The sequence below is a fragment of the Sarcophilus harrisii genome, chromosome 3, assembly GCF_902635505.1.
Source record: "Sarcophilus harrisii chromosome 3, mSarHar1.11, whole genome shotgun sequence".
NCBI lineage: Eukaryota > Metazoa > Chordata > Mammalia > Dasyuromorphia > Dasyuridae > Sarcophilus > Sarcophilus harrisii.
Window position 1 is genome coordinate 259,051,103 of NC_045428.1, and position 27,424 is coordinate 259,078,526.

Below are 27,424 nucleotides of genomic sequence, written 5' to 3' on the forward strand. Positions count from 1 at the left end.
ATGAAGCGATTAGAGTAAGACCCCTCCTGCCTTCATAAATTGTTGCATTTCTTTTTTTTTTTCTAACCTTTGTGGAAAAGACGAAGAAAAGCTCTAAATTTCTTTATTATAGAAATATTATTTGCTTGTGCATGAAAATATGCAAAAACTTTTTTCTCTGTAAGAAGACCTTTATTAGAATGAATGTCATTTATGAATTGATATGCTCTATTTTTTTTTCATGAAGTAGAGTTGAAAGAGGTTGAACACACCATAATCAATAGTTCTGAAGTACAATCAGAAAAGAATGTTTTAGTGAAGGTACAGTGTAATTCAGTACAAATGAGCCCACATTTGATTTAAGCATATATAATCTGAGAATATACAGAAAGAATTGAGCTATCCATTTAATTAGAGAGCACAATGCAAAACCATTGCATCAGTGCAGAGGACAGAGTGAACACAGGGAGCTGGAAGAGATTTGCAGATACCCTGCTTTTGAGGCAGGAAAAATGTTCGTTCATTAAACGCAGGCAGGATGCTAGCTGTGGTTCGTGTGTTTGCACTAAGATGTAGTTCTGTTAGACTGACGTATCAAATAGTCGGAGTGGTTACCACACTGACGATGTAGCAGCTGCATAATAAATGACTGAAAGAATCATGTTAGGCATGCCCACCTAACCTAACTTGAATCATGCGAAAGGGGAGCTGTTGGAATTCAAATAGACTTTCTGGTCCCCAGCAGTCGGCAGTAATAGAATGCTTTCAGGAAGATGACAGAATCAGGGAAAAGATGCTGTTTTGCACTATCTTGATTTGTTACAGCAGCCAACTTATTGGCATGATGGAGTGACAGGAAAAGCAGCTGGCATGGAAGGTAGGATTATTAAAGCTCTTACATCATTACGAATACAATTAAGAACTGACCATGACAAAGCATCTGTTAGAACAAGCAGCTGTTGTTGGGTAAGGGTTTGCGGTTGAGGTCCCCAAACTCTGAAAACAATGTTCTTTTCAGAGAATAGAATTCTAAATGGCATTCTGCTGCGTTAGATCTTTTTTGGTGTTTTTTTTTTTTTCTTTTTTGGAGGGGGGGTGTTTTGCCTCTTATCTTTGGGAATAATATAAATTGTTGCTGGACGATTTAGGAAAAAAGTCTCTCCTCAGAGTCTAGGTAGCTCTAAGTATATGAGAATAGAAGAAAAACAAAATCCTCAAGGATTCTACCACTGGCCAGACTCTTACAGTGTAGTTGCATGAGGGTGATTGATATGTTGGCAAATTCAGACAGTGAGAGAAATGAAGATGCATGTATGGAATGTTGACACAGGATGAAAAACATTAGAGTGTATTTCTGTTTCTGTTTTAGAAAAGAGTTTGGCTGTCAGTCTTTTCTCCTCATTAGGTTTTAGCTCTTGACATTTATTCAGTTGTTCTGTATTATATGAAGAAAATACATCAGTATCTCCTGCAGGGTTTTTCAACAACTCTAGCATCTGCTTCAGCTATTGAATTGTATTTACGTTTTGCCAAGTTAATATCTACCTAGCTGGTCTATCATTCTTCACTTGATCATTGCTCTTAATTCCCCCTATTTTAGCTTGTTTCAGACATGACTTTGAAAGCTGTTAATTAAGAATGACAAAAACTGCTCAATTTTTTTTAATTGAAGTCTATTTTATTTGGGATGGGAACATTGATGAATTTCTTTTGTTAAATTGCATTTTGCCTTCAATATTTTTACTTCCTACAAAACCTTTATATAACTGAAAAATACTTTAAGACAAATTCCATAAGCACAAATTCTAACTGACTCTAGAAAGAAAGTTGAGGTTGGGGTGCATTATAAGCTTCTGTGTTGAATATGAACCTCATTTTCTTGTACCATTCACATTAATTGTCATGCTGATCAATCAGTAAGTCTATTTTGTACTGGATATACTGATGTTTTTTCATCACCACTAGGGTGAAAAAAGAATCCTGAAGCAATTATTAACTGATGATCGTTTAAAAGAGTTGCTATATGGTATTAGTATTGATTGTTCTAAGAAGAAAAAAGTAGTCTCTTAAGAAACTAGCTGCCAATTGCAAAATCTCCTAAAACTTTTTCCTACCCCTTCTAAATATTGTATGTAACTTAGCAAAGTTAATAGTTTTTCAGCTGCTCATACGAATTTGATAAATGCTAATGTCATAAAATGCTAATGTCACCATCATTTTGTCAAATAATACTTCAATTGGTTATATAACTTTTTTCCTCCTGAATGTTAGTCCATGTTTTTCAATTACGTATCCCTCTTGAGAGTGAATTAAAATGCCATGTGTTTATTAGTACTTTGAATAAAAACTGAGGAATGATTAGAGCATTTTGATTTTTCCAAAATTGTCAATAACTTACTGCATTTATCAATAACAAAGGACTTTTATGAACACTTTTAACCTTGAAATCTCCATGACTCTGACCACACTATATATTTCATTAATATAGGGGAAGAAACACTAAAGCAGATCATGTTGCTTTAAGATGTTAATAGCAAGCAAATAAGGATGAGTTATATTACTTATGATGCTCCAATCAGACCTCTTTTGAAGTTCATAGAATAGCATGTTACAATATTTGGTTAATGGCAGGGAATGTAGAAGACTAACAGCCAATGCTTCACTTACCTGTGGTAGAATTATTTCAAGATTTGTTTACAAAAATCAACTATCAGTAAGATATTTCTGAGCAAATGACTTTGACTTCAGTCCACTCATTTTGCAAAGACTAAATTGATGAGTAACTCTTATCAACAAATTAAGTAACATTTCAGATCATTGGCAAAAAAAACCCTTGTCTACTACAAACATTATTACTTTATATGAGAACTCATTCTATTCCTTGCCCCCAAAATTATTTATTCTAACATCATGCTTCAGTTATCATTATGCTTTAAAGGTTTGTACTTCAGTTGAAATACCATAATTTAAAATGATCCTTAAACTTCGCTTCCTAAAACTATTATATGATTTGATTATTTGGGGACTTAAAAGTGATTTTTGTAGTTTATCTCATTAATGAATGAAGAGGACACTAGGTGGAGCTAGCAGTTGATTTTTCAGAAAACTGGGAAAAAACCGCTTAGGATAACACAACTGGAAAGCAGAATCACTTTTATTATAAACCATATTATTTAGTACAAGCTAATCTTGGTGGATTTAGAGAAACTTTATTATTCAAAATGGCTGACGTATGGATCCATCTCTTCCAACTTTCTTTCACTTTGCCTCTACCCATTAAAATCTGATGAGGAATTTATGTCATTGAAAAGGTAGGATAGCATATAAAGGAGAAAAAAGAGAAAAGAGATAGACTAATAAGATTGGGATATATTTTATAATCAGGGCTATCATTTGTCAGATTTTCATTTAATATGCATCTTTAGATAATGTTGCAAAGTTATGCAAAAGCCAGCTAGGCTTTACTGCAATTAATTCTTCAATAGTAAATGCTCAGTTTTAGTGCCCCTGTTTTCTCAGTGGAACAAAAATAAATTATTGAAATGACTCTATGAAGTTGTACTTAACAAAAATAAAATGCATATATGTTTTCACTCCATTTTTTCTTATTAGAATGATCTGCCTCTACCAAACTCATAAAAGCACCATATATAAATGTATGGTGCCATAAATAGTGTTGCCTTTGAAATATTCTCTTTTATAGATAAAAATAATGGAATTGAATTTATGAATTCTGATGATTTTTCTACACACTGATCAATAGATTTGACTATTTCATTCATATTCTTACTGTTAGTCCTTTGTGACTAAGGGCACAGATTAACAGTGTACTTCTTGAGGTCCCTGCTACAATCTGTCCCAAACAAATAATAGTAATAATAACTCACTTATGAAAGCCTATAAAGCATTTTCCCTCAAGACAATCTTTCAAATTAACTAATTCTACCATTATTTCAATTTTACAGATAAGCAAACTGATATTGAGAAAGATAAAAATATTTTCTCAGTGTCCCACAATTAAAGTTCCCAGCAGGGACTTGAACTCAAGCTTCTTCCTACTCTGAATGCGATATTTTTTCACATTGCACTAACTGATAAAAGACAGAGAAATGAAGGGGAAAAAATTAGTGACTTCTGCCTTGTTAGCATTATGTCTTAGAAAAACTTCTGAACTGAGATAAAGGATCCTGAGAATATGTTTGCTGCAAGGTACCTTCCTGATTTTTTTTTTTTTATTTCACAGAAGCAATAATGCTCTTTAGTGAAAAATTTAGGGCTTGAAAAATATCCTTATGAATGGAAACAAACCCTTCTAAAGGTCAAGCTTTGAATTAGCATGGTAATAATTTAAATATTTTGGGGGAATAAAAGAAAATCAAGAAAATCTAACAAACAAAAAGTTATGTGTGTTTTTTTACATTTCTATTTTTTATATATCCTTCAGGGGTTCTATGTATTTTTGTCTAAATTTGCTTTCTAAATAATACTTTTTCCCTGAGGATAGTGATTATATTTATTTTTTTCTTTCATGAGAAACTTCCTTCTTCTGCCATTGATAATTTAGATTCTGAAGGCTATCACAGATTTTATTTAGAGAATATAGGTTACATTTAATGACCCAGCTTTAGATATTGAACTATTCTGGGTCTTGACCTAGTTAAAAGCAGTAGAAGGATATGAAATATAGTTCAGTCCCATAACCTAAACTCAAAATTTGGTAAACACAATCAACTGGGTGGTGAAAAAACTGAAAATGGCTGTTAAACATTCCTGTTTATGTTTGACAGTAGCCATTAGTGAAAATTTTCTACTGTTAAGACCCTTGTTCTTTCTTTTTCTTCATTTAAGTAGAGATGTGTGTCAAGATTATAATATCTTCACCCAGTGTTACTCCTTCCTCTCATCTTCATTAAATTGTTTTCAGTGGCTAAAAATAAACATATATGACTCTTCCTTTCCTCCATCAACAAATCTAAATTATTTCCTAAGATTTTTTTTTCTTGGCATTTAGGTGGTAGCAAAATTGAGGGTCACAGGTACCTTTAGGAAAGACAAATTATCATTATTTTAATGAACCATTTCCAGAGGACCTGCAATCTCTTCCTGCACACTGGGATTTCATTAGGAATTAGGATAATTGAAAAGGCTAAAAGCATTGAAGGCTAACAGTCTACAATTTCTTTGTAGGAAAATGACAGGCAGCAGACTCAGATATCTCCTGTTTATTGGGAAGCTACTACTTTTCTCAGATTTGGCTTTGATTCTGTCTGCCTTCCAATTCCCACTATTCTGTTTGAGTTTGTTGTGCTATGATGAGATACTGCTGTTTAAGGTCAAGGATTCAGAGAATATTAGATTTAAGTTAAATAGCAGCTGAGGTCTTGCACACAGATGGAGAAGCTCAGGACTCAGACAGACACAAAAGGGGCCTTAAATGATCAAAATGGAAGTCATTATTCTCCCTTCATATTTTTCATCTAAATTGGGAGTTTCTGCTAATTGAATAAAGAATCCTTTGTGATTTCATAAGAATTTTATGTCCCTTCTTTATATACAATAATCACTTTGGTTAAATCTTATGGTTTCCTGGAATTCTATCCTTGCTTAAAACCAGTTATTTCATTTGTTCAAGCTTGGGTCAGAGCAATGAACAATCACTCTTACTTAACTCTATTTTTTGAACCTCAAAAGACATAAATATTCAAATAGTTCCTACATTCCAAAAAAGGTGTGTTTTTATATATTTTACAATTTGAAAAGGCAAAATGACTTCATTTCTGAAACATTTATCTGTCTTAACATTCTAGTTGCTATACTAGTTCTTCCTAAAAGATAGATAAAGATTCTAGGGAAAAAAAAACTAGGGCATAGGAAGTCTGCTAAGAATAGGCATATAAATAGTACATATTAATTTAAAAGTTTAGTGACGGCAAGTTGCCCTGCAAGAACAGAGAGGGTAGTGACATTTCTTTCAAATTGTATAGAAAATCATAAACACTAGTTTTAAAGGACCCTAAATTTACCAGCATAAAGCATTAAATTAAATTGCTTCTCTTCTCAGTTATCCTGTTTTGGTTTATTTATTTTTTGTTTGTTTGTTTTGTTTCTCATGGGAGGGACATTCTTTCTGCTCACCAGTTGCCCTGGAAATAGCAGGAAGACCTATTGAATTCTTACTTCATTTCCATGAGGATGCTCCTGAGCAGCTCTCTTGTGCTGACTGTCTCTATGGTAACAGATGCAAGACTGAAGGGTTTGAAGGAAATTCTTCCTATTGGCTCAGAAATAAGGAGAGAACAGGGAGACTCACTGAGGAAGAACAAACAAACAAACAACAACAAAACTAAACAGAGAAGAGACATCAGAGAAGAGAACTATCCTCAAGGAAATCTTGGCTTTTTTTGTAGAAATATTTTCATCCTGTTTTAATCCATTTTATGCTGAAATAAAATCCAGCACATACAACTGGAAGAAAATGAATTATGTTGTCAACCATCCAGCCCATTTTGCATAATTCTAGGCACAAAAAGATTTTTCCTTAGTTGTTTTGCGTCTTATATCAGCAGAAAATTGTTCTTTGCTTCAGATTGATAGCAGCATCTTTGTAATCCTGGCAAATTTAGTTCTTGCTATCCCTATCATGGATCTTGACCTTTTAAAGGATTTTCTTTTTTCTATAGCTAAGGAAGGGATAGTGAGTTCTTGGTGCCATTCAAGCACTGAATTCCCAAGATAGTGCTATAATATGCATAGAAATAAGAAAATCAGCCCAGTTTCCTTGTGATCTACAAAATTTCTATGGATGTTAGCATAAAATTGAAGACTTTTTTGTTATCCTTCATTGTAAAATTCATTATTTATTTTATAATTCTTTTGTATTTCCTCCTTATGTTTCTCAGATATAAAATAGTCCTTCTAAATGATCATTTTACTTATTGTTGGTTATATTCTCTCTATCTTATCTCTTCTAATATTTAGAATGTTTTTTAAATCAGCAATTACTTTTAAAACACTGACTTCCCAAAGTTTAAATGTTTAATTATCTCCATTCAGGTATAAATTTGGAGAAAAGTAAAGCAGTTGTATATCACAAAAAGTAGATTTTTCTCTCTTTTTTTTTTGAAGTTGCATAGACTCACTCCATGTTTTCAGACTTATTCCTTCTGTATCTCATGTTAGAATCAAAGAAATAAAACACTAAGAATAGCAAATCAGTGTAAAGATAGAACTCCAGTCTGTCTGGTTTTGAAATATCTTAAGCATTTCTCAGTTAAATACTCAAAAGTATAAAGAAGAGATGGAAAATGAATGAATGAGGGTTTTTTTCTAAAATACTTTTGCACATGTATAAATTTTCATCAAAATATAACTGCACTTTGGATATTTGAGAAAAGTTTTTTTTTTCCTCCCTTAAAATTATATCAGGGCAACTTTAATCATAGACACCTACAACTAAGTAACCTTCACAGTTAAGTGCTAGGTAGTCCCTTTCTACCCCCATCTAATTCTAGTTAGAGAGTTATTAATGAAAAGCTGTCTTTGATGGGTTTGATATGAAAATTGGAGATTTGATTTTATTAACAGATGGAGACAAGATGTGCTTTGTAACAGTTTGAAAATTGGGAAATTGGGTGAGAGAATATGGATGGCTCAAGATATATATTTACATGTGTGTGTGTATGTGTGTGTGTGTGTGTGTGTGTGTGTATGTATCCTATCACCATTGCTTGGAAAGTCATCAGAGCCTAAATGAAGGAAAAGCCATATATGTATACATAGATCACACACACACATAAACATACAAATAACTCATTTGTTATGGTTTCCTTTTGGGGGGAGGAAGATAAGGAGGAAGGGAAAGAGAGAGGGAAGGAAAGAAAAAGAGAGGGAGGGAAGAAAGGAGAGAGGAAAGAAGAAAGAAAGAGAGGGAAGGAGGAAGTAAGGGAAAAAGAAAGAAAGTGAGAGAGACAGACAGACAGACAGACAGTAAGAGCGAAAGAGATATAAAGGGAGGAGGGAGGGAGAGTATATAATTAAATATGCTTTTGTAGCTACTCACTTATACTGCTGGGAAGATCACTGGGTAACCTCCATATAGTGTTACAATCACATCTCTAGTTTTTCATGATATTCAATGCTTATCTAAGTTATGTTAAAAAGTACAGCAATATTATATTCTAGGACCAGTTAATTATTTACTACTTCAGGAAGCATGACAGTATCTGCCAGCTCACAATTTGCTCAATGCATCCAAGTTGAAAGTTTTTCTGAACAAATGTATTTAATCACATTTTTATTTGGGTGAAGCAGAATGAACTAAAAAATAAAATTATTAATAAGATTAAAATTGACAATTCAACATATTGTTCCAGAGCTTAATATTTTAATCAAGGAATTATGAAAATATGAGTTTTTTCAAAGTGCTTTAGAAGGCCTATAAATCAGTATAACAACTGTTTGTGGAAAAGTTTTCTTTTTTTTTTTTTTTTTAAAGTATCATTAAAATACTTTTAAAGCTGATTTAACTTAAATGAAAAGGTATGACCTTCCATGTAAATAGCAGTAATAAAGATTTGAGCAACAGTGTAGTAGAATAAATCCTAGAGATTTGCATTCAAGTTATATACCTGATACATATTGAGTTGTACCACCATAAGCAAATCAGCTATTTCTTTTCTAAGTCAATGTTAAATTATACTTTAGATAGGGTTGCTAATCTGCCTTGGTAAATAGTTTCCTCAGCAGGAGTTTTTTGACATTGTATAATTTGTTTCATACCTGTTTTAAAAGAACATGTAGATAATGAAGAGATGGTATACTGGCTTACCAAGAACACAGTAGAAGAGGGTGAAAGGGTGTCTTGTGCTCTACTACTGTCTTTTCTACTAATTATCACTTTGAATTTGTTGAAACCATTCACAGCACTTAGAATTCTATTTTTATCTGTAAGGTGGAAAAGTTTATTTAGATTGTTTTTACTATATCAGATCTTATAATTGTCTTTTATTTGTTTTTCTTTATCTAGAAAAAAATCAAATGGATATTTTTTTCAAAAAAAATTTTAATGGAAACCTGGAGTTTTTTTTTTTTTCTTTAAGATTTAACTCATCTTATTAATATAGACTTGTTTTTCAGACTTCCTAATAGCATAATTCTCTTGTTTTTACTTCCTTATTCATCTTTTGTTCTTAACTCACTAAGTGAGGAATGGAGGGTGGAAGAAAAGGAAGCAAAAATTTTAGAACACAAGATTTTGTAAGAGTGAATGTTGTAAATTATCCATGTATATATTTTGAAAATAAAAAGTACCTTTAAGAAAACAAAAAGAAATATAGGAAAGTAATTGAATAATGTAGTTTTATAGGCAGGATATATGCAACTAATTCAATGAAAATGCAAAATTGTACTATTATTATAATACAACATCAAAAATAAATAAATTGGAAACAGGCAAATCTTACTACCTTTTGAGAATTACATCATGCTCAAATGTCCTTCCATTAGATTGTTAGTGTTCATGAAAAGTAATATTAGCATACTTCATTCTAATTCCAGTTACTCACTCTCCTAGTAATAAAGAAAAAATTTCTATCATAAAAGAATCTTTGCATCCCTAGACAAATGGTCTTAATTTAGATTGTATTAAACTCTTGTTTTCCCCAAGTTTTATTTTTTTTCCTTTTCCCCTTTCCCTCCTCCCCACTTCTGACTTCTTACTACTATCTCTCTCAACACCCCTCCCCTTTTACAACCATTCCCCCATCTTATACCATTGCCCTTCTACTTCTATTTTCCCTTCTATTAGTCTCCTTTATTTTTCTCCTTTTTCTTCCTACTTTTCTATATGTCGAGACAAGTTTTTCTGTGAATCTAAATATGTCTTTGAGTCAAATCTTATGAGAGTAAAATTCACACAATGCTCTCATCCTTCTTTCCCTCAATCGTAATAAGTCTTCTTTGCCTCTCCATGAGACTTAATTTACCCCATTTAGTTCCATTTTCCTCCTTCCAGTAGAATTCTCTTTTCTTCTCTACTTTCTTTTTTATATCATCATAATAAAATCAAATTATACCTGAATCCTATAAGTGTACTTATAATTGAGATAAAGATCTCAAGAGTAAAATATATCATCTTCCCATACAGGAGTATAAACTTTTTGCCTTTTAAGAGAAAGTATTTTTTTTCCTTTTATGCTTCTCTTGAGTTTGGTATTTGAAGATCAAATTTTCTGTTCAGCTCTGGAATTTTCTTCAGAAATGAATAAAATTCACCTGTTTCATTGAATATCCATCTTTTCCCCTGAAAGATAATTCTTAATTTTGCTGGGTAGTTGATTTTTGGTTGCAATCTAAGTTCATTTGCTTTTCAGAATATCAAATTTCAGGTCATTTGATCCTTTAAAATGGAAGCTGCTAGGTCCTGAGTAATCCTGATCGTCACTCCTCAGTATTTGAATTGTTTCTTTCTGGCTGCTTGCAATATTTTCTCCTTCAACTGATAATTCTGAAATTTAGCTACAATGTTCCTTGAGTTTTCATTTTGGGTGTCTGTTTAAGGAAGTGATTGGTTAATCTTTTCAATGGCTATTTTACCCTCTGTTCTAGGATATCAAGGCAAATATTCCATGATGTTTTCCTTATATATGATGTCTAGGCTCTTTTTTTGCATCATGGTTTTCAAGAAGTCCAATAATCCTTAGATTATCTCTCCTAGATCTATTTCCAATGAAGTATTTCAATTTTCTTCTATTTTTGTTTTTGATTTTTTTGACTGATTCTTGTAGTCTTGTTCAGTCACTAACTTCTATTTGTTCAGTTCTAATTCTTAATGAGTTATTTTTTCAGTTAATTTTTTTTATCTCCTTTTGCTTTTGCCCAGTTGAACTTTTAAATGAAATGTTTTGTTCATTGGATTTTTTTTCCATTTCACAAATTCTGTTTTTCAAGGAGTTATTTTCTTTTTCCATTTCATCAGATGCATTTTGTAAGGAGTTATATGATTTTCCATTTCATAAAATCTATTTTTAAGGAGTTTTCTTCAGATAATTTTTGGTTTTCCTTTTCCGAACTGTCTTGCAAAGTTTTCATTTCCTTTCCACACCTTTCTTCTAACTTTTAAGATCCTTTTTGAATTCTACAAAAAAGAGACTTGTTAGATGGGGACAACTCATACCACCCTTTGGGGCTTCAAATGGAGATGATTTGTATTTAGGATCCTCAGGGTTTGAAGTTTGTTCTTCTCTTTCTCCATAAAAACTATCTATGGTCAGAGTTCTTTTTGCTCTTTAGTTCATTTTTTTTAAAATAAGGTCTGCTCTTAGAGCAAAAGAGAGACTGTCCCATGCTTCCTCTACAGGAGACAGTGACTTTAGGCTGCCTTGGGATGGTGCTATCTGACTTAATGGTGCTGGATGGGTGTGGCTAGATCCCTTTTATTCTTGAGTTCAGAGGGCTCACTATTTGTCTTTTGTATTTGCATTGGATGTCTCATAGATAATCTGCTGATCCACTGGCTTGTAACCAGGACAGAGTAGCCAATGCTATTATATTTTGGTTGAGAGCCTAAAGGTAGATTCCCCAGGACAGAGACACCTCATGGCACTAGCTTGCTGCACTACACTTCCATGCCTGATTGAAACAGATCTTTTTTGAAGTTCTTCCAAAATATCTTCTGTTGGAAATTTGTTAACTCCAAATATTTGATGGTTCTGTCAGTCCAAAACCTGTTCAAAGACTTGATCGCTTGTTTATCTGAGGGATATTAAGAGGAACTCAGATGTAGACCTGTGTACTCTTTGCCATCCTGGCTCTTCCCCACTTTCCTATATTTCATTGTGAGTTTAATTAGGGCTACTGTCCTGCAGTTTAGCTAATTTATGGACAATAATGTTTTGTAAAATTGTAAGTTTTTTTTTTTTCCCTTGGAATTTAGTTACTTTAGCAATTTAGCAATTTAGTTACTTTAAAAGCTATTAGAGTTCCTAATCTTTTCAAATATGAAGGACTTTATCTCACACCTCTCTATCATTTTTATGGTAATTTCTTATTATTCTTCTGTATCCTTATATTTTATTCTTCCTCTGGAGTGCATGAACTTTTATGGAATCACAGAATTTGAAAAATAGAAAAGTACCACAGGAGCCATGATATCCATCAAAATAGGTGAAAGATAATGATGGTTTCTTCTAGTCTCTGGGTGAAAACTTCCACAAAAGAACAACATTATCTATCAAGGTTACTAGGTTAGCTTTTGAACTAACTACTCTATTGATGTGAATTTTTTTTTACTAGGCTCTTTGTAATTTCTGCCAATTTTTCCTGGTTGTACCTTTTGTGGCCACCAGAGGAAGACTGATAACTTTTTCACTTGACATCTTTAATATATTGGAAGACAGATATTGTACCTTCTTAGTCTTTTTGTCCCACCAAGTTCCTTCAGTTCCTTCAACTTAATCATTATATACTATGCCCTCATGATCTCTCATTTTCTGGTTACTTTCCTCTTAATACTTTTTTTAACATTAATAATGTCCATCTTAAACCCTAGAATAAGAAAGGGAACACAATCCTTAAGATAAGTTTTGATGAGTGTAGAATATAGTAGATTTGTTACCTTCTTATTCCTGGAAGCTATATAGTGTAATTAATGTAACCCAAGATTCCATAAAAATTTTTGGCATGCACATCATATTGATGAATCATGTTGAATTTATAGTACCATAACATCCCTAGGTCTTTTTCATAACAAATTCTATCTACTTATGCTTCCATTAACTAAAATGTGAGGTTTATTTTTCATTTAAGCCCAATGATAAACTTGGCTTCTCTCCTTGTTACATTTGTTTTGGTCATATCCAGCCTATCAATCCTAGCTTTTCTTTCTTTCTTTCTTTTTTTTAATAGCCTTTTATTTACAGGTTATATGTATGGGTAACTTTACAGCATTGACATTTGCCAAACTTCTTGTTACAATTTTTCCCCTCTTTCCCTCCCCCCCTCCCCCAGAGGGCAGGATGACCAGTAGATGTTAAATATATTAAAATATAAATTAGATACACAATACGTATACATGACCAAACCGGTATTTTGCTGTACAAAAAGAATCAGACTCTGAAATATTGTACAATTAGCCTGTGAAGGAAATCAAAAATTCAGGTGGGCAAAAATATGGGGATTGGGAATTCAATGTAATGGTTCTTAGTCATCTCCCAGAGTTCTTTCGCTGGGCGTAGCTGGTTCAGTTCATTACTGCTGCATTGGAAATGATTTGGTTGATCTTGTTGCTGAGGATGGCCAGGTTCATCAGAATTGGTCATCATATAGTATTGTTGTTGAAGTATATAATGATCTCTTGGCCCTGCTTGTTTCACTCAGCATCAGTTCATGTAAGTCTCTCCAGGCCTTTCTGAAATCTTCCTGTTGGTCATTTCTTACAGAACAATAATATTCCATAATATTCATATACCACAATTTATTCAGCCATTCTCCAACTGATGGGCATTCAATCCTAGCTTTTCAAGATTTTCTTGAATCCTGACTGTGTTTCTTATTGTCTTACGCCTCCATTGCAGTTTTGTGTCATCTGCAGCTTTTATGAGCTTTGTCTTGATAAAAGCCATCAATACAAACATTAGACTTCACAAGGTCCAGGAAATAGCTGTAGAATGAACCTCAAGAGTTTACCTGCCAAACAAAAAAAAAAGTATTAAATCCATCAGATTATAATTTCCTCTAATCTATATCTTTCTACCTTTTCTATTAAAATGGAATGAGATTATTTAGCAAAATCTTTGCTAAAACTTAAAAAAACATTTATCACAGCACATTTTTCATCTATTAATCTGGGCAGAGAGGGAAGGGGATAATTTTTTTTTTTATTTAATAGCCTTTTATTTACAGGATATATGCATGGGTAACTTTACAGCATTAACAATTGCCAAACCTCTTATTCCAATTTTTCACCACTTACCCCCCCCCCCCCTCCCCCAAATGGCAGGATGACCAGTAGATGTTAAATATATTAAAATATAACTTAGATACACAATAAGTATACATGACCAAAACATTATTTTGCTGTACAAAAAGAATCAGACTCTGAATTATTGTACAATTAGCTTGTGAAGGAAATCAAAAATGCAGGTGTGCATAAATATAGGGATTGGGAATTCAATGTAATGGTTTTTAGTCATTTCCCAGAGTTCTTTCTCTGGGCGTAGCTGGTTCAGTTCATTACTGCTCCATTGGAAATGATTTGCTTGATCTCATTGCTGAGGATGGTCATGTCCATCAGAACTGGTCATATAGTATTGTTGTTGAAGTATATAATGATCTCCTGGCCCTGCTCATTTCACTCAGCATCAGTTCGTGTAAGTCTCTCCAGGCCTTTCTGAAATCATCCTGTTGGTCATTTCTTACAGAACAGTAATATTCCATAATATTCATATACCACAATTTATTCAGCCATTCTCCAACTGATGGACATAAATTCAGTTTCCAGTTTCTAGCCACTACAAAAAGGGCTGCCACAAACATTCGTACACATACAGGTCCCTTTCCCTTCTTTATAATCTCTTTGGGATATAAGCCCAGTAGTAACATTGGTGGATCAAAGGGTATGCACAGTTTGATAACTTTTTGAGCATAGTTCCAAACTACTCTCTAGAATGGTTGGATTCGTTCACAACTCCACCAACAACGCATCAATGTCCCAGTTTTCCCGCATCCCACGAAGGGGATAAATTAATCATTTACATAGTTTTGCTAGGTGTTTTATAAATATTAATCTATTAGTAGGATAAGGAGTTAGAGACTTAACTGTGATATTATTGGAGAAATGGGGATTATAATCCATACATAAGCATTCCCATGGTTAACGTATTGACTTAGCTTTAAAAAAGTTTAAAAATGTAATATATTTAGATATGCATATGTATATATATAATTTTACTTTTATTTATTTTTTTAAATATTTCTCAATTATATTTTAACATTATTCAGCAGTGTCACCCAGCCTGTGGGTTATATGTTTGACACTTCGTGATTTTTATTTTTTTTATAAAAGGTTTTTTTTTTAATTTTCAAAAGATATGCATGGATAATTTTTCAACATTAACCTGTGCAAAACCTTGTGCTCCAATTCTCCCCCTTCTCCCTACCCTTCTCCTAGATAGCAAGCAATCCAATATATGTTAAACATGGTAAAATATGTGTTAAATCCAATATATGCATTCATATTTATACAATTATCTTGCTGCACTTGAAAGATCAAATCAAAAAGAAAAAAAAAGAGAAACAAAATAAAATGGAAGCAAACAACAACAAAAAGAGTGATAATGCTATGTTGTGATGCACACTCAATTCCCACAGTTCTCTCTCTGAGTGTAGATGGCCCTCTTCATCACAAGATTATTGGAACTGATCAGATTGATTTTAAATGTTTTGTCCATAGTCAGGTTAGCCTGAATCATCTGTCCTTAATGAAACTCTGCTTACTCTTTATAAATACAACTTTCTTGAGTACAGGGACGTAATTATTTGTTGTTAGTGGAGGCTGAGGATTACAAAGTTTCAAGTCAGAAGTACAGAGTAATAGTAAGCTAAAACTGACCTGGCAACACCCTATGTCTAGCGCTAATATTATAAGCTTCTGGGAGTGGAAGGATATCTGGCTCTATAAAGAAAAGAAAACCAGCCCTCAGTAGGATAAACAAAAGAGCTTGTTAAAGATGAAGAGCAGGTACATATTGAGCTTCATAAAGGGCAGGAATGATTCAGAGTTTAATGTATTCATCCTGGAGTCAAGGAGATCTGAGTTCAAATGCAGCTTCAGACACTTACTTGTTATATGACTGTACTTGCCTCAGGTAATAGAGTAAAAATAAATGTAATAATAGACTCTCTTTCTTAGGGTTGTTGAGAGAATCAAAAAAGGTCCTTAGCACAGTTCCTAGAATACAGCAAGTGTTATATAAGTGGCTATTATTATTGAACTGGTGAATGGTTACTGTGCCTCTTACCTGGGTGAGTAAATGAGACCACACCAATAACTAGCTAATACTATAGAGAGAAATATTGAAATGAAAAATTATAATTACAACTTTATTTTTTTTTGAGCAAGATTTATACAAATTTTTTCCCTAAGATTTGAAGACAAGCTTACTGTGTTCTCTGTTTTGAAAATTTGTACTTCAATCTTCCATGATTTCAATTATTACCAACAGTGATTCAACAATTGCATTTACCAGTTCTTTCAGTCACTGAGGATGTTTGTAATCCACCTGGGCCACGTGACTTTAATTAAGAAGAGATATGATTTTCTTAAAAAAATTTTCCCTCTCAGTATTATTCATTCTTTGTTAGTAGTTTTGCTGTCATTTTCTGTGTAAATTATTCTTTACAGAGAAAACACAACCAGAATAAATATAAAGCAGCTAATATTTTCTACAATAAAAATGGCTTTATCAAGACAAACACTTTGGAAGTTCTAAGTACACTAATCAATGCAATAACCAACAAATACTTCAAGGGACTTGTCATGAAGAAGCTCCATTCATCTCTTTTCTGTGAATTGATGGACTTAAGAAGTAGAATAAGAAGTGTTTTCAGATATGACCAATATAGGGATTTGTTTTGTTTAATCATGTATATATTTTTTTACAAGTGGTTTGTTTTTCAATGGGTCAGGAATTTGGAAATGAGAAAGGGTATAAGAATTGAGTTGTTATCAATATTATTCAATGATCAATTCTGATGAATGTGACTCTTTCCAGCAATAAGATGATTGATGCCAGTTCCAATGATCTTGTGATGAATAGAGCCATGTACACCCAGAGAGAGGACTGTAGGAACTGAACATGGATCATAACATAACATATTAACTCTTTTTGCTGTTGTTCACTTGCATTTTGTTTTCTTACTCCTTCACTTTCTTTTTTTGAACTGATTTCTCTTGTGCAACAAGAAAGTTGTATAAATATGATTATACATATTGGATTTAACATATATTTTAACATGTTTAACATATTGAATTGCTTGCCATCTAGGGGAGGTGGGGGGGGGGGAAGAAGGAGAGAATCTGAAACACAAGATTATGTAAGGGTTAATGTTGTCAAATTATCCGTGCATATTTTTTGAAAATAAAAAAGCTTTATTAAAAATAAAAATAAATAAAAACTGCCTATTTATATCCTCTGGAGAAAAAAAAGAATTGAGTTGTTCAAAAAAGGAAAAATAAAATAATGTCTAGACATCATTTTATTTTATTTTTTGAAACATTTATTTAATGTACAACAGATTAGAGAAGAAAGAATAGAAGTAATCACAGAATTAGGATGACTATAAGTTATATATCAAATTTTTAATATACTTAAAATAAAAGTGAGATATATATAATAGAAATTTAAGCTTCATATAAGTACATCTTCTGCATGAACATAGAATTTCTGTATTTTTAAGATAATTTTAATAAATTTTTAATAAAAATTAAATAAATAGCAAAGAGATTCTGCCTGTCAGATTCAGACACTTGATATTTGATTCTGTTGTTAGCAAATATATTTATCTTATCCACCCTAATCAAGGGTAGATCCTTCTTAGAATTTCATTTCCTTCCTAACAAAACTTAAAAAAACTCATTCTGAGGTTTAACATTCCTGATTCCTTTTACAGGACTATATGTAATTCTTGTATTCATCCTAATTACCTGACCTTTCTTTCCATCTTTTTTATTATTTTTTAAATTTAAATTGGTTGCTGTACTTCCTGTACATTCCTTTGGTCTCTTCAGATAAATTCCTATTTTCCCTCCTTTTTTCAAATTGTTTCCCTATATTTTCATAAATTGATTCCTGAGCACTTCTCTTTCATCTTAGGCTTACTTATTAAGGAATAATTTTATTCCTTATTCCATGCCTATCCCTCCTCTTAACCTTTGAGATGTTTTCCTTAAGTCTGTTGTATTTGTCATTCTCTTCAAAGATGTTTTCTCCTTTTTATCACAAACTCTAGGATAAAGTATTAATTTCCTCCCTGTGGGTAGCTAACAAAAAGTACAGTATGGATACACAGGAAAATCATTGAGAAAGTTGGATTTTTATTTTAAAAAGAATATGTAAAGGAGATCAATTTCAAGAAAGTAAATGAATATCAAAATAATGTGTAAGATGATCCTATGAAATTAATGTTAATAGTCCTAAAACTGAGAATGATTTGGACATGTATAGGAATGATAAAGATAGCAACAACAATAATAAAGAGGATCTTTCTCTATGATGGACAGACAAAAGGCATGTACAAAAGAAATGGATGTGACTATTGCTTGTAAAGCATTTGATAATGGAAATAAAGCAAAACTTCTACGATCTCTTTTTTCTTCTGTTTTCTTAGTCAAGGAGAATAATTTTAGGGCTGGAAAGTATAAAACAGAATAAAAAAAGAGAATACTAAAGAACTGAAATATAAGGACAGAATGGAGACATTGAGAAAATAACTAGTTGTTGAGGTTTTATTTAATATGATCAGGTCCAAATGAATTACATTCAAGTATACTGTGTGAAGTAACATATGTTACTGTGTTTGCAGGTAATTTCTAAGAAGTAGAATAGAGTAAAAGTAGTGTTGCAAACTCAAAGGCATACAGTGTTTATGAACATATATATGTACATATGTATATGTATACATATATTATTACATATATGCATAAATATATATTTACAAGGAAGAGAACAGGATCTGAAAACAAGAGACTAGATAGTTTGAATTATCAAAGGAATGGTTAATGAATATCTAGAAAAATGAAAGGTCATCTAGGTGGCACAGTGAATAGAATACCAGGTCTGAAGTCAGGAGAAACTGAGAAATCTAGTCACAGATATTCAACACTTACTAGCTGTGTGACCCTGGAAAGGCACTTAACCCCAATTTGATGAAAGGAAAAGGAAGCAGTTATCATTAAAAATCAAAATGGCTTCCTCAAGCCCAGGTCACACTTTCCCCCATATTCTCTGCAATTTGATATGGGATAGTAGATCAAGCAAATTCTTTAGATATGGAACATATAAATTTCAGCAAAAAATTTTCTGAAGAATGTTATGCTATCTTTACAGATAAAATAATGAGGTATAGGTTAAGTGACAATCAATATACAACTGGTTGAATAAAAAATTTTAAAGATTACTAGCTAATACTTCAATTTCATCTTGGATACAGGTCTTTAGTAGAGTGCCTCAGAAACCTATATATACATATAAATTTTTATTCAGGATTAGATAAAACTTAGATGCCATGCATATCAAATTTGCAGATGACACAAATATTTGAGGGGTAAACTAATGTGTTGTTAAACACAATCCATATACAACTTAATGCTTTACTAATTAAATAGAATTCAAAAGGATGAATGTTAATAGAAACAAAGGTAAAGACTTACAATTTATTTTTAAAATGAACTTTACAAGTTCATTTGAAGAAATGTTAAAGTCACCAAACTGCCAAAACATTATTTCATAGAACTAGAAAAATATTAACAAAATTCATCTGGAAAAACAAAATATCAAGACTATCAAAGGAATTAATGAAAAAAATACAAATAATGGCTTAGCAGTACTAAAACTAAAACTATATTATAAAACAACAGTCAACAAAACAATTTGGTACTGGCTAAGAAACAGAGTGGTGGATCAGTGGAATAGATTAGATATACATGACACAAAAGTCAAGACCTATAGCAATCTAATATTAGGTACCCCCCGCCCCAAGCTCCAGCTTCTGGAATAAGAAACTCACTATTTGACCAAAATTTTTAGGAAATATGGAAAATAATATGTGAAAAACTTGGCATAAACATATATCTCACACCCTATATCAAAATAAGGTCAAAATGGATACATGATTTGGTCAAAAAGGATAGTGCCATAAACATATTAGAAGAACAAGGGATAATTTAACTATCAGACTTTTAAAGAAGGGGAAAATTTATAACCAAAGAAGAACTAGAGAGCATTACAAAAGGCACAATGGACAAGTTTGATTACATTAAATTAAAAGTTTTTACAGAAACAAAACCAACAGAAACACGATTAAAAGGTAAGAACAAAGCTGGGAAAAAATCTTTACACAGCCAGTACTTTTGATAAAGGTCTCATCTCTAAACTATATAAAGAACTGTGTCAAATTTATAAGAATACAAGTCATTCCCCAATTGATAAATAGTCAAAAAATATGAACAGACAATTTTCAGGTGATGAAATTAAAGTCCTTTATAGTTACATGAAAAAAATGCTCCAAATCACTATTGATTAGAGAAATACAAATTTAAAAAACTCTGTGGTATCACCTCATACCTTTCAGATTGAGTAAGATGATGGAAAAAAATAATGATAAATGTGGGAAAATGGGGATATCGATACATAGTTGGTGGAGTTGTGAAATGATCTAACCATTCTGGAGAGCAATATGGAATCATGTCCATAGGGCTATAAAATTGTGCATACCCTTTGACCCAGGAGTGACATTACTGGGTCTGTATCCCAAGGAAATCATAAAGGAGGCAAAAGGCCTCAAATGTGCAAACATGTTTGTAGCAGCTCTTTTTGTGGTAACAAAGAATTGGAAAATGAGTAGATGCCCATCAATTGGGGAATGGTTGAACAAGTTATGGTACATAAAGGTAACAGAATATTATTGTTCTATGAAAATGATTAATAAGGTGATTTTACACAGGCCTGAAAGATTTACATGAACCGCTGCTGAGTGAAACAAGCAGAACCAGAAATATATTATACATAATAACAGCAAGAATTGTGTAATGATTACCTATAAAAGATTTGGTTCTTCTCAGTAGTTCAGTGATACAAATCAATCCCAATAGACTTTGGACTGAAAATGCCATATGCATCCAGAAAAATAATTAAGGAGACTGAATGTAAATCAACATATTCTATGTTCACTTTTTTATTCCATTTTTCTGATTTTTTTTTCTCTCTCTCCCATGATTTTCCCCTTTTCCTCTGATTTTTTTTTCCCAACATGATTCATAAAGCAATATGTATGAAAATAAATACATTTACTACAATAAAAGGAGAAATGTTGAGGTTTTAGTATTTTGTAAACTCAAAATAAGTCAGAAGTTTAGTTAAAAATCCTGAAACACAATACAGACTTCAGTTAGAGATGGAGTGAAGAACATGGTTATGGTTGTTTCTTTTCACAGAGTCCTGTCCAGACCACACTTTGACTATGGTTTTTAGTTCTAGTTGCTACATTTCCAGATGGATTTCAAGGGTATAAAAGCATTCAGAAAATAAATTTGAATAGCTTAGTGGTCTGAGGTCACATTTCTAAGAACACTTGTTGAAGGATAAAGGATTATTTAGCCTGAAAAAGAGAATATTCACTTATCTTTTTATTATTAAAGCTAATTATTTACAAAACATATGTATGAGTAATTTTTCAATGTTGACCCTTGCGAAACCTTTTGTTTCAGATTTTACCCTCTTTCCTTCCACTCCCTCCACTAGCTGCCAGGTAGTCCAACGCATGTTAAATATGTCAAAATATATGTTAAATCCAATATAGGTATACATATTTATACAATTATCTTGCTGCACAAGAAAAATCAGATCAAGACCGAAAGGAAAAAAAAAAAAACTGAGAAAAAAAATTCAAGCAAACAACAACAGAGAGAGTGAAAATAATATGTTGTGATCCACACTCAGTTCCCATGGTCCTCTCTCTGGGTGTAGATGGCTCTCTTCATCACTGAACAAGTGGCACTGATTTTAATCATCTCATTGATGAAGAGAGCCACATCCATCAGAATTGATCATTGTATAATCTTGTTGTTGCTGAGAATAATGATCTCCTGGTTCTGCTCATTTCATTTAGCATCAGTTCATGTAGGTCTCTCCAGGCCTCTCTGAAATCATCCTTTTGGTCTTTTCTTACAGAACAAAAATATTCCATAGCATCCATATACCATAATTTATTCAGCCATTCTCCAATTGAGGGGCATCCGTTCAGTTTCCAGTTTCTAACCACTACAAAAAGGGCTGCCACAAACACTTTTGCACATGTGGGTTCCTTTCCTTCTTTTAAAATCTCTTTGGAATATAATGCCAGTAGAAACACTGCTGGATCAAAGGGTGTGCACAGTTTGATAACTTTTTGAGCATAGTTTCAAATTGTTCTCCAGAATGGTTGGATCCATTCACATTTCCACCAACAATGTATCAGTGTCCCGTTTTTCCCACACCCCCTCCAATATTCATCATTAACTCTTCCTGTCATCTTAGCCAATCTAATAGGTGTATAATGGTATTTCTGACTTGTCTTAATTTGCATTTCTCTATCAATAGTGATTTGGAGCACCTTTTCATGTGACTAAAAATAGTTTTAATTTCTTCATCTGAAAATTGTCTTTTTCCTTTGACCATTGATCAATTGGAGAATGGCTTGAACTATTATAAATTTGAGTCAATTCTCTATGTATTTTAGAAATGAGGCCTTTATCAGAACCTTTGAATGTAAAATGTTTTTCCACTTTGTTGCTTCCATTCTAATCTTGTCTGCATTAGTTTTGTTTGTACAACAACTTTTTAACTTAATATAATAAAAGTTATCTATTTTGTGATCAATAATGATCTCAATTTCTTCTTTGGTCGCAAATCCCTCCTCCACTAATCTGAGAGGTAAAGTATTTTATGTTCTTCTAATTTGTTTATATCATTCTTTATGTCTAGATCATAAGCCCATTTTCACCTTATCTTGATACATGATGTTAGATTGTGTCAATGCCTATTTTCTGCTATACTAGCTTTCAATTTTCCCAGAAGTTTTTGTCAAATAGTGAATTCTTATCCCAAAAGCTGGGGTCTTTGGGTTTGTCAAATATTAGATTGCTATAGTCATTGACTATTTTGTTCTGTGAAGTTATTCTATTCCACTGATCAAATGCTCTATTTCTTAAACAGTGCCAAATGACTTTGATGACCACTGCTTTATATTATAGTTTTAGATCTGGTACAGCTAGGCTGCCTTCATTTGCTTTTCTTTTCATTAATTCCTTTGAAATACTTGAATTTGGTTCTTCCAAATGAATTTTGTTATTATTTTTTACTAGGTCAGTAAATTAGTTTCTTGGGAGTTTGATTGGTATTGGACTAAATCTATAGATTAGTTTTCATATAATTTACATCTTTATTATATTTGCTTGATCTGTCCAAGAGTACTTGATATTTTTCCAATTGCTTAGATCTGACTTTATTTGTGTGGAAAGTGTTTTGCAGTTTTGCTCATACAGTTCCTGATCTTGCTCATATAGTTCCTGAGATTCAATTATTTTCAAGCATTTGAGGAGCCATCATATAAAAAGGGATTTAGAATGTTCTGTTAGAGACCCTGTAGTCCATAGGGTAGAACAAGAAACAAAGTATAGAAATGCAATGGATTAACAAAAGTATTCTCAGTATTCAAACAAATCTGCGAACTCATCAAGTTTTATTATCCTGCAATCAGTGCTTATTGAAAGTCATCCATTTATGTAGGGGGCTCCCATCCACATGCTCTAATGGAGAAGCTCATTCAATATTCTGAGCCCTTCCTTATTTTATTCTGACATCTTAAGAATTCTGAACAGTCATTCTTTTTCATATGAGCAGCCCTTTGTCACTTCCTAACACCAGACATGGAGAATTTTGCCTTGTATTAATGGATTCTCCCTGACTTGAGATTTTCAAATGAAGACTAGATATTTGGTGGCCAGATAAATGTTGGACATAGTTATCTTCTAAGTGTAAGGTTTTATGATTCTTTGAATAGTCTATCTAAAAAAAAGCCTTAAATTTAATCTGCAAATTTTTTTCAATTATTCATTAAAAGGGCTTGAACTTCAGAATTGTTGATTATAATGGAAGTAATAGAAAAGAATAATAATAAAATTTGATTTAGAAGTTATAAGAAAAGAGTTCTTTTCTTATGTATATTGAAATCTTTTGTAAGTACACCTGGAATGCAATCATAAATGATACTGTGACACTGTGTTTACAGTTAATGAAAAATTACATTAGATAGTTATTATTCACATAGCAAGCAGATGAATAGACTAGATTTTTAATCGGGGGAAAGAGATATGAATCTCAACTCTGCTACTTTGATACCTGTGTGACTTTGAGCAAGTGTGTGATCTTTTTGTGTCTCTGTTGCTTCATCTTCAAAAGTAGGAGTTAGATAATTTCAAAGATTATTCCAGCTCTCTGTCTGTGACTATAAAGTTGGATCATGTTAGTGTAATTCATTTTATGTTTATTCATTGAAAAGGAAATTTGAAATTTTGCTTTTCAATGTTGTCTTTATGAATATTTTAAAACTTTTTTTTTTAAAGCTCATATATATTTGAGGAAAAACTAAGGATGATATCATTTCAGGCAAATGATGTATTCCTCTGTCCCTTAGAGAAGAAGTATAGATAACTATTAATAATTTTTAAAAATTGTTTAAAGATCTTTTTTTATGATGAGGAATTTCTGATATCTACAGTCTCAGTATGAGCATTACTAAGAAAACATTACTGTTTTATTATAACTAGGATGCTAAAAGTTTTTTTTCCCCCTTTCTTATATGGCTCTGAGAGTGCCTGAAGACAGACTAATGATAATATAAAAAAGCTTTAAGAATCAAAGCTGTTTTCAATCTCAAAATAAAAATGTCACATTTTAAAAAGGTAACCAAGATCATGTTCAATATTTCTAGGTTTCTAGGTTCCTTCTAAGAGATAATCCCAAATAGATTTTCTTCAGCGACCTAGGTAAAGAGTGATGGCCTTTTTGAGGTTGTTTCTATGCATGATGCTTGCTACTTTATTTTTGGAGCAGATAATTGTCTCCTAGAGAAGATGGCTGGCTATCTTTTTTTTTCCCCCTGGTGATATAAAAAGGTGGGAGGAGGAAGAGTGACTGCTGAAATTCTCAAAGAAAACCTGAAATGGCATGCATGGTTTATGTGCCACATCACCCTGCTTTGTATGCTGCTCTCATCCTATCTGATATTGTATAAGATTAAATTCAGTCAGTGCAAGACAGCACAGAGGAAAGTATGATACCATCACTGGAAACTTCAGGCACCATAACCCTTTCTTTGTGAGAAACTATTAAACTAGAGGACCGAAAGCCACAACATGCATATAACTACATGGGTGTTTTCTTTCAACATCTGGGAACTTCTTACACTGAATAGTATAGTGGGTCTATTGGTTATAGTATTATTTTGCTGAGTCATTTTTAATTTAGCCTGCTTACCTGCTACAGTTTTCCTGGGGGGGGTTATTGCTTCCTTACCTATTGGTATATTTTCTGCTTCCCTTGTTCTCCAACAATTCTAAAGTGGAAAGTTTGAATCAGATCCTCAGGCAATTAGTTCAAATTCTCATGAATCACAACTAAAGGATATATATATATATATATATATATATATATATGGAGACAACATTTCCTTTAAAAAAAGGGAAGGTATTAAAAAGGTATTATGGTATGCAACTACAAATAAAATCAACAATTTTATAAATACAATAGAGGAGTTTCCTTTTTGTGTGTATAGGTACAATCATTGCATGTAGTTTGCTTTGGTTTAAACTGAAACCAAAGTATTTTGCAGGAGTTGCATTTGTGCCCTAGAAACTTACATTTATTTTGCCCTCTGCTCGAAAAACTTTTGATTGTTCTGATGTACTCTTCTTGACATCTTTTTACCTATTTCAAGATGATTGGAAAAGAGATATTTCATTTCTTCTGTTTTTTTCTTACTTTAGTGTTCATAAGACATTAGAAATTTGATGTAATTTAAATAAAATTTTGTTATCTTTGGAATAAAGTCTTAATATCTCCCCTTTTTCTTATTTTGTGAGCTGAAAAGTGAAGAGGTATAGAATAGAGTGCTGGTGATAGAACATATAAGGCTTTAGTTCAGGTGCTACATATGATACATATAACCATGGCAGTTAGGTAGCATAGTGGATAGAATTGAATATCCACTATGTTTCATCATCTGTAAAATGAGTTTGAGAAGGAAATGGAAAAATACCCCAGGATCTTTGCCAAAACCAAAAATAAACAGAGTCATGAAGAGTAGGGCACAACTAAAATGACTAACCAATAACAAACCATTTGACCATGACAAGTCATTTAGCTTTTCTGTACTTACAAAGTGTTCTAAGATTTGTGTTACAGATCTATATTCATGGAGGAAACAATTTTATGGGAGATTCCCTAAACAGATGAAATCACAAAAATTGTTCTACTGTCCTCTCCCTTGCCAAATAATAAAAAAACAACCAACCAACCAACCAAATAAATGATTTTTAATGTTGTACAATATGGTTTTTATTGACACTTTTGCCTTAAGACAACTTTTAAGCATCAAGTGCTATCTGCTGAGAAAATTTGATCATTTGAGAATTTATTTTATAAAATAATGGATCTTACCCCCTCTTCCCTCCCCACTTTTTTTGGTGTATGTACGTTCACAGAAGGTAAAGTGTGTGTTTTTTATGTGGAGCTATGACTGATATTTGGAGGAACTTGAAGGTGCAAGGGGAAAAGAAGAGGGAAAGGATGAGGTTATCACATGGCAGCAGACTACTCAAATTGAGTTAGATCTCTCTGTCGAAGAAATCCACTTTCATCAGAATACATCCTCATACAGTATCATTGTTGAAGTATATAATGATCCCCTCATTCTGCTCATTTCATTTAGCATCAGTTCATGTAAGTCTCTCCAAGCCTCTCTGAATTCATTCTGCTGGTCATTTCTTACAGAACAATAATATTCCATAACACTCATATACCACAATTTACCCAACCATTCTCCAATTGATGGGCATCCATTCATTTTCCAGCTTCTAGCCACTACAAACAAGGCTGCCATTTTGACACATACAGGTCCCTTTCCCTTCTTTAGTATCTCTTTGGGGTATAAGCCTAGTAGTAGCACTGATGGATCAAAGGGTATGCACAGTTTGATAACTTTTTGGGCATAATTCCAGATTGCTCTCCAGAATGGTTGGATTTGTTCACAACTCCACCAACAATGTATCAGTGTCCCAGTTTTCCCTCATCCCTTCCAACATTCATCATTATTTTTCCTGTCATCTTAGTCTATCTGACAGGTATGTAGTGGTATCTCAGATCTGTCTTAATTTGCATTTTCTGATTGATAGTGATTTGCAACACTCATATGAATGGAAATAGTTTCAATTTCATCATCTAAAAATTGTCTGTTCATATGCTCAAAAAATTATAAAACTGTACATACCCTTTGATCCAGCAGTGTTACTACTGGGCTTACATCCCAAAGAGATCTTAAAGAAGGGAAAGTGACCTGTATGTCCAAAATGTTTGTGGCAGCTCTCTTTTTAGTGACAAGAAACTGGAAACTGAGTAGATGCTCATCAATTGGA

At 32.6% G+C, this 27,424-nt stretch overlaps 1 protein-coding gene across 9 annotated transcripts in view; it reads left to right on the forward strand.

Moving 5' to 3' along the window:
* Nucleotides 1–574: 574 nt before the first annotated feature.
* Nucleotides 575–27,424, forward strand: part of DMD (dystrophin) — a 2,285,006-nt gene continuing 2,258,156 nt past the window's right edge. For 6 of the 9 annotated variants that reach the window (XM_031963630.1, XM_031963635.1, XM_031963633.1 and 3 more), the window contains exon 1: nucleotides 577–856. In XM_031963630.1, coding sequence (XP_031819490.1) covers nucleotides 850–856 — 7 coding nt within the window. In that variant the 5' untranslated portion in view covers nucleotides 577–849. Of the gene's footprint in view, nucleotides 857–27,424 lie in introns of all 9 variants that reach the window. The other 3 variants (XM_031963631.1, XM_031963632.1, XM_031963634.1) reach the window with 3 other exon arrangements.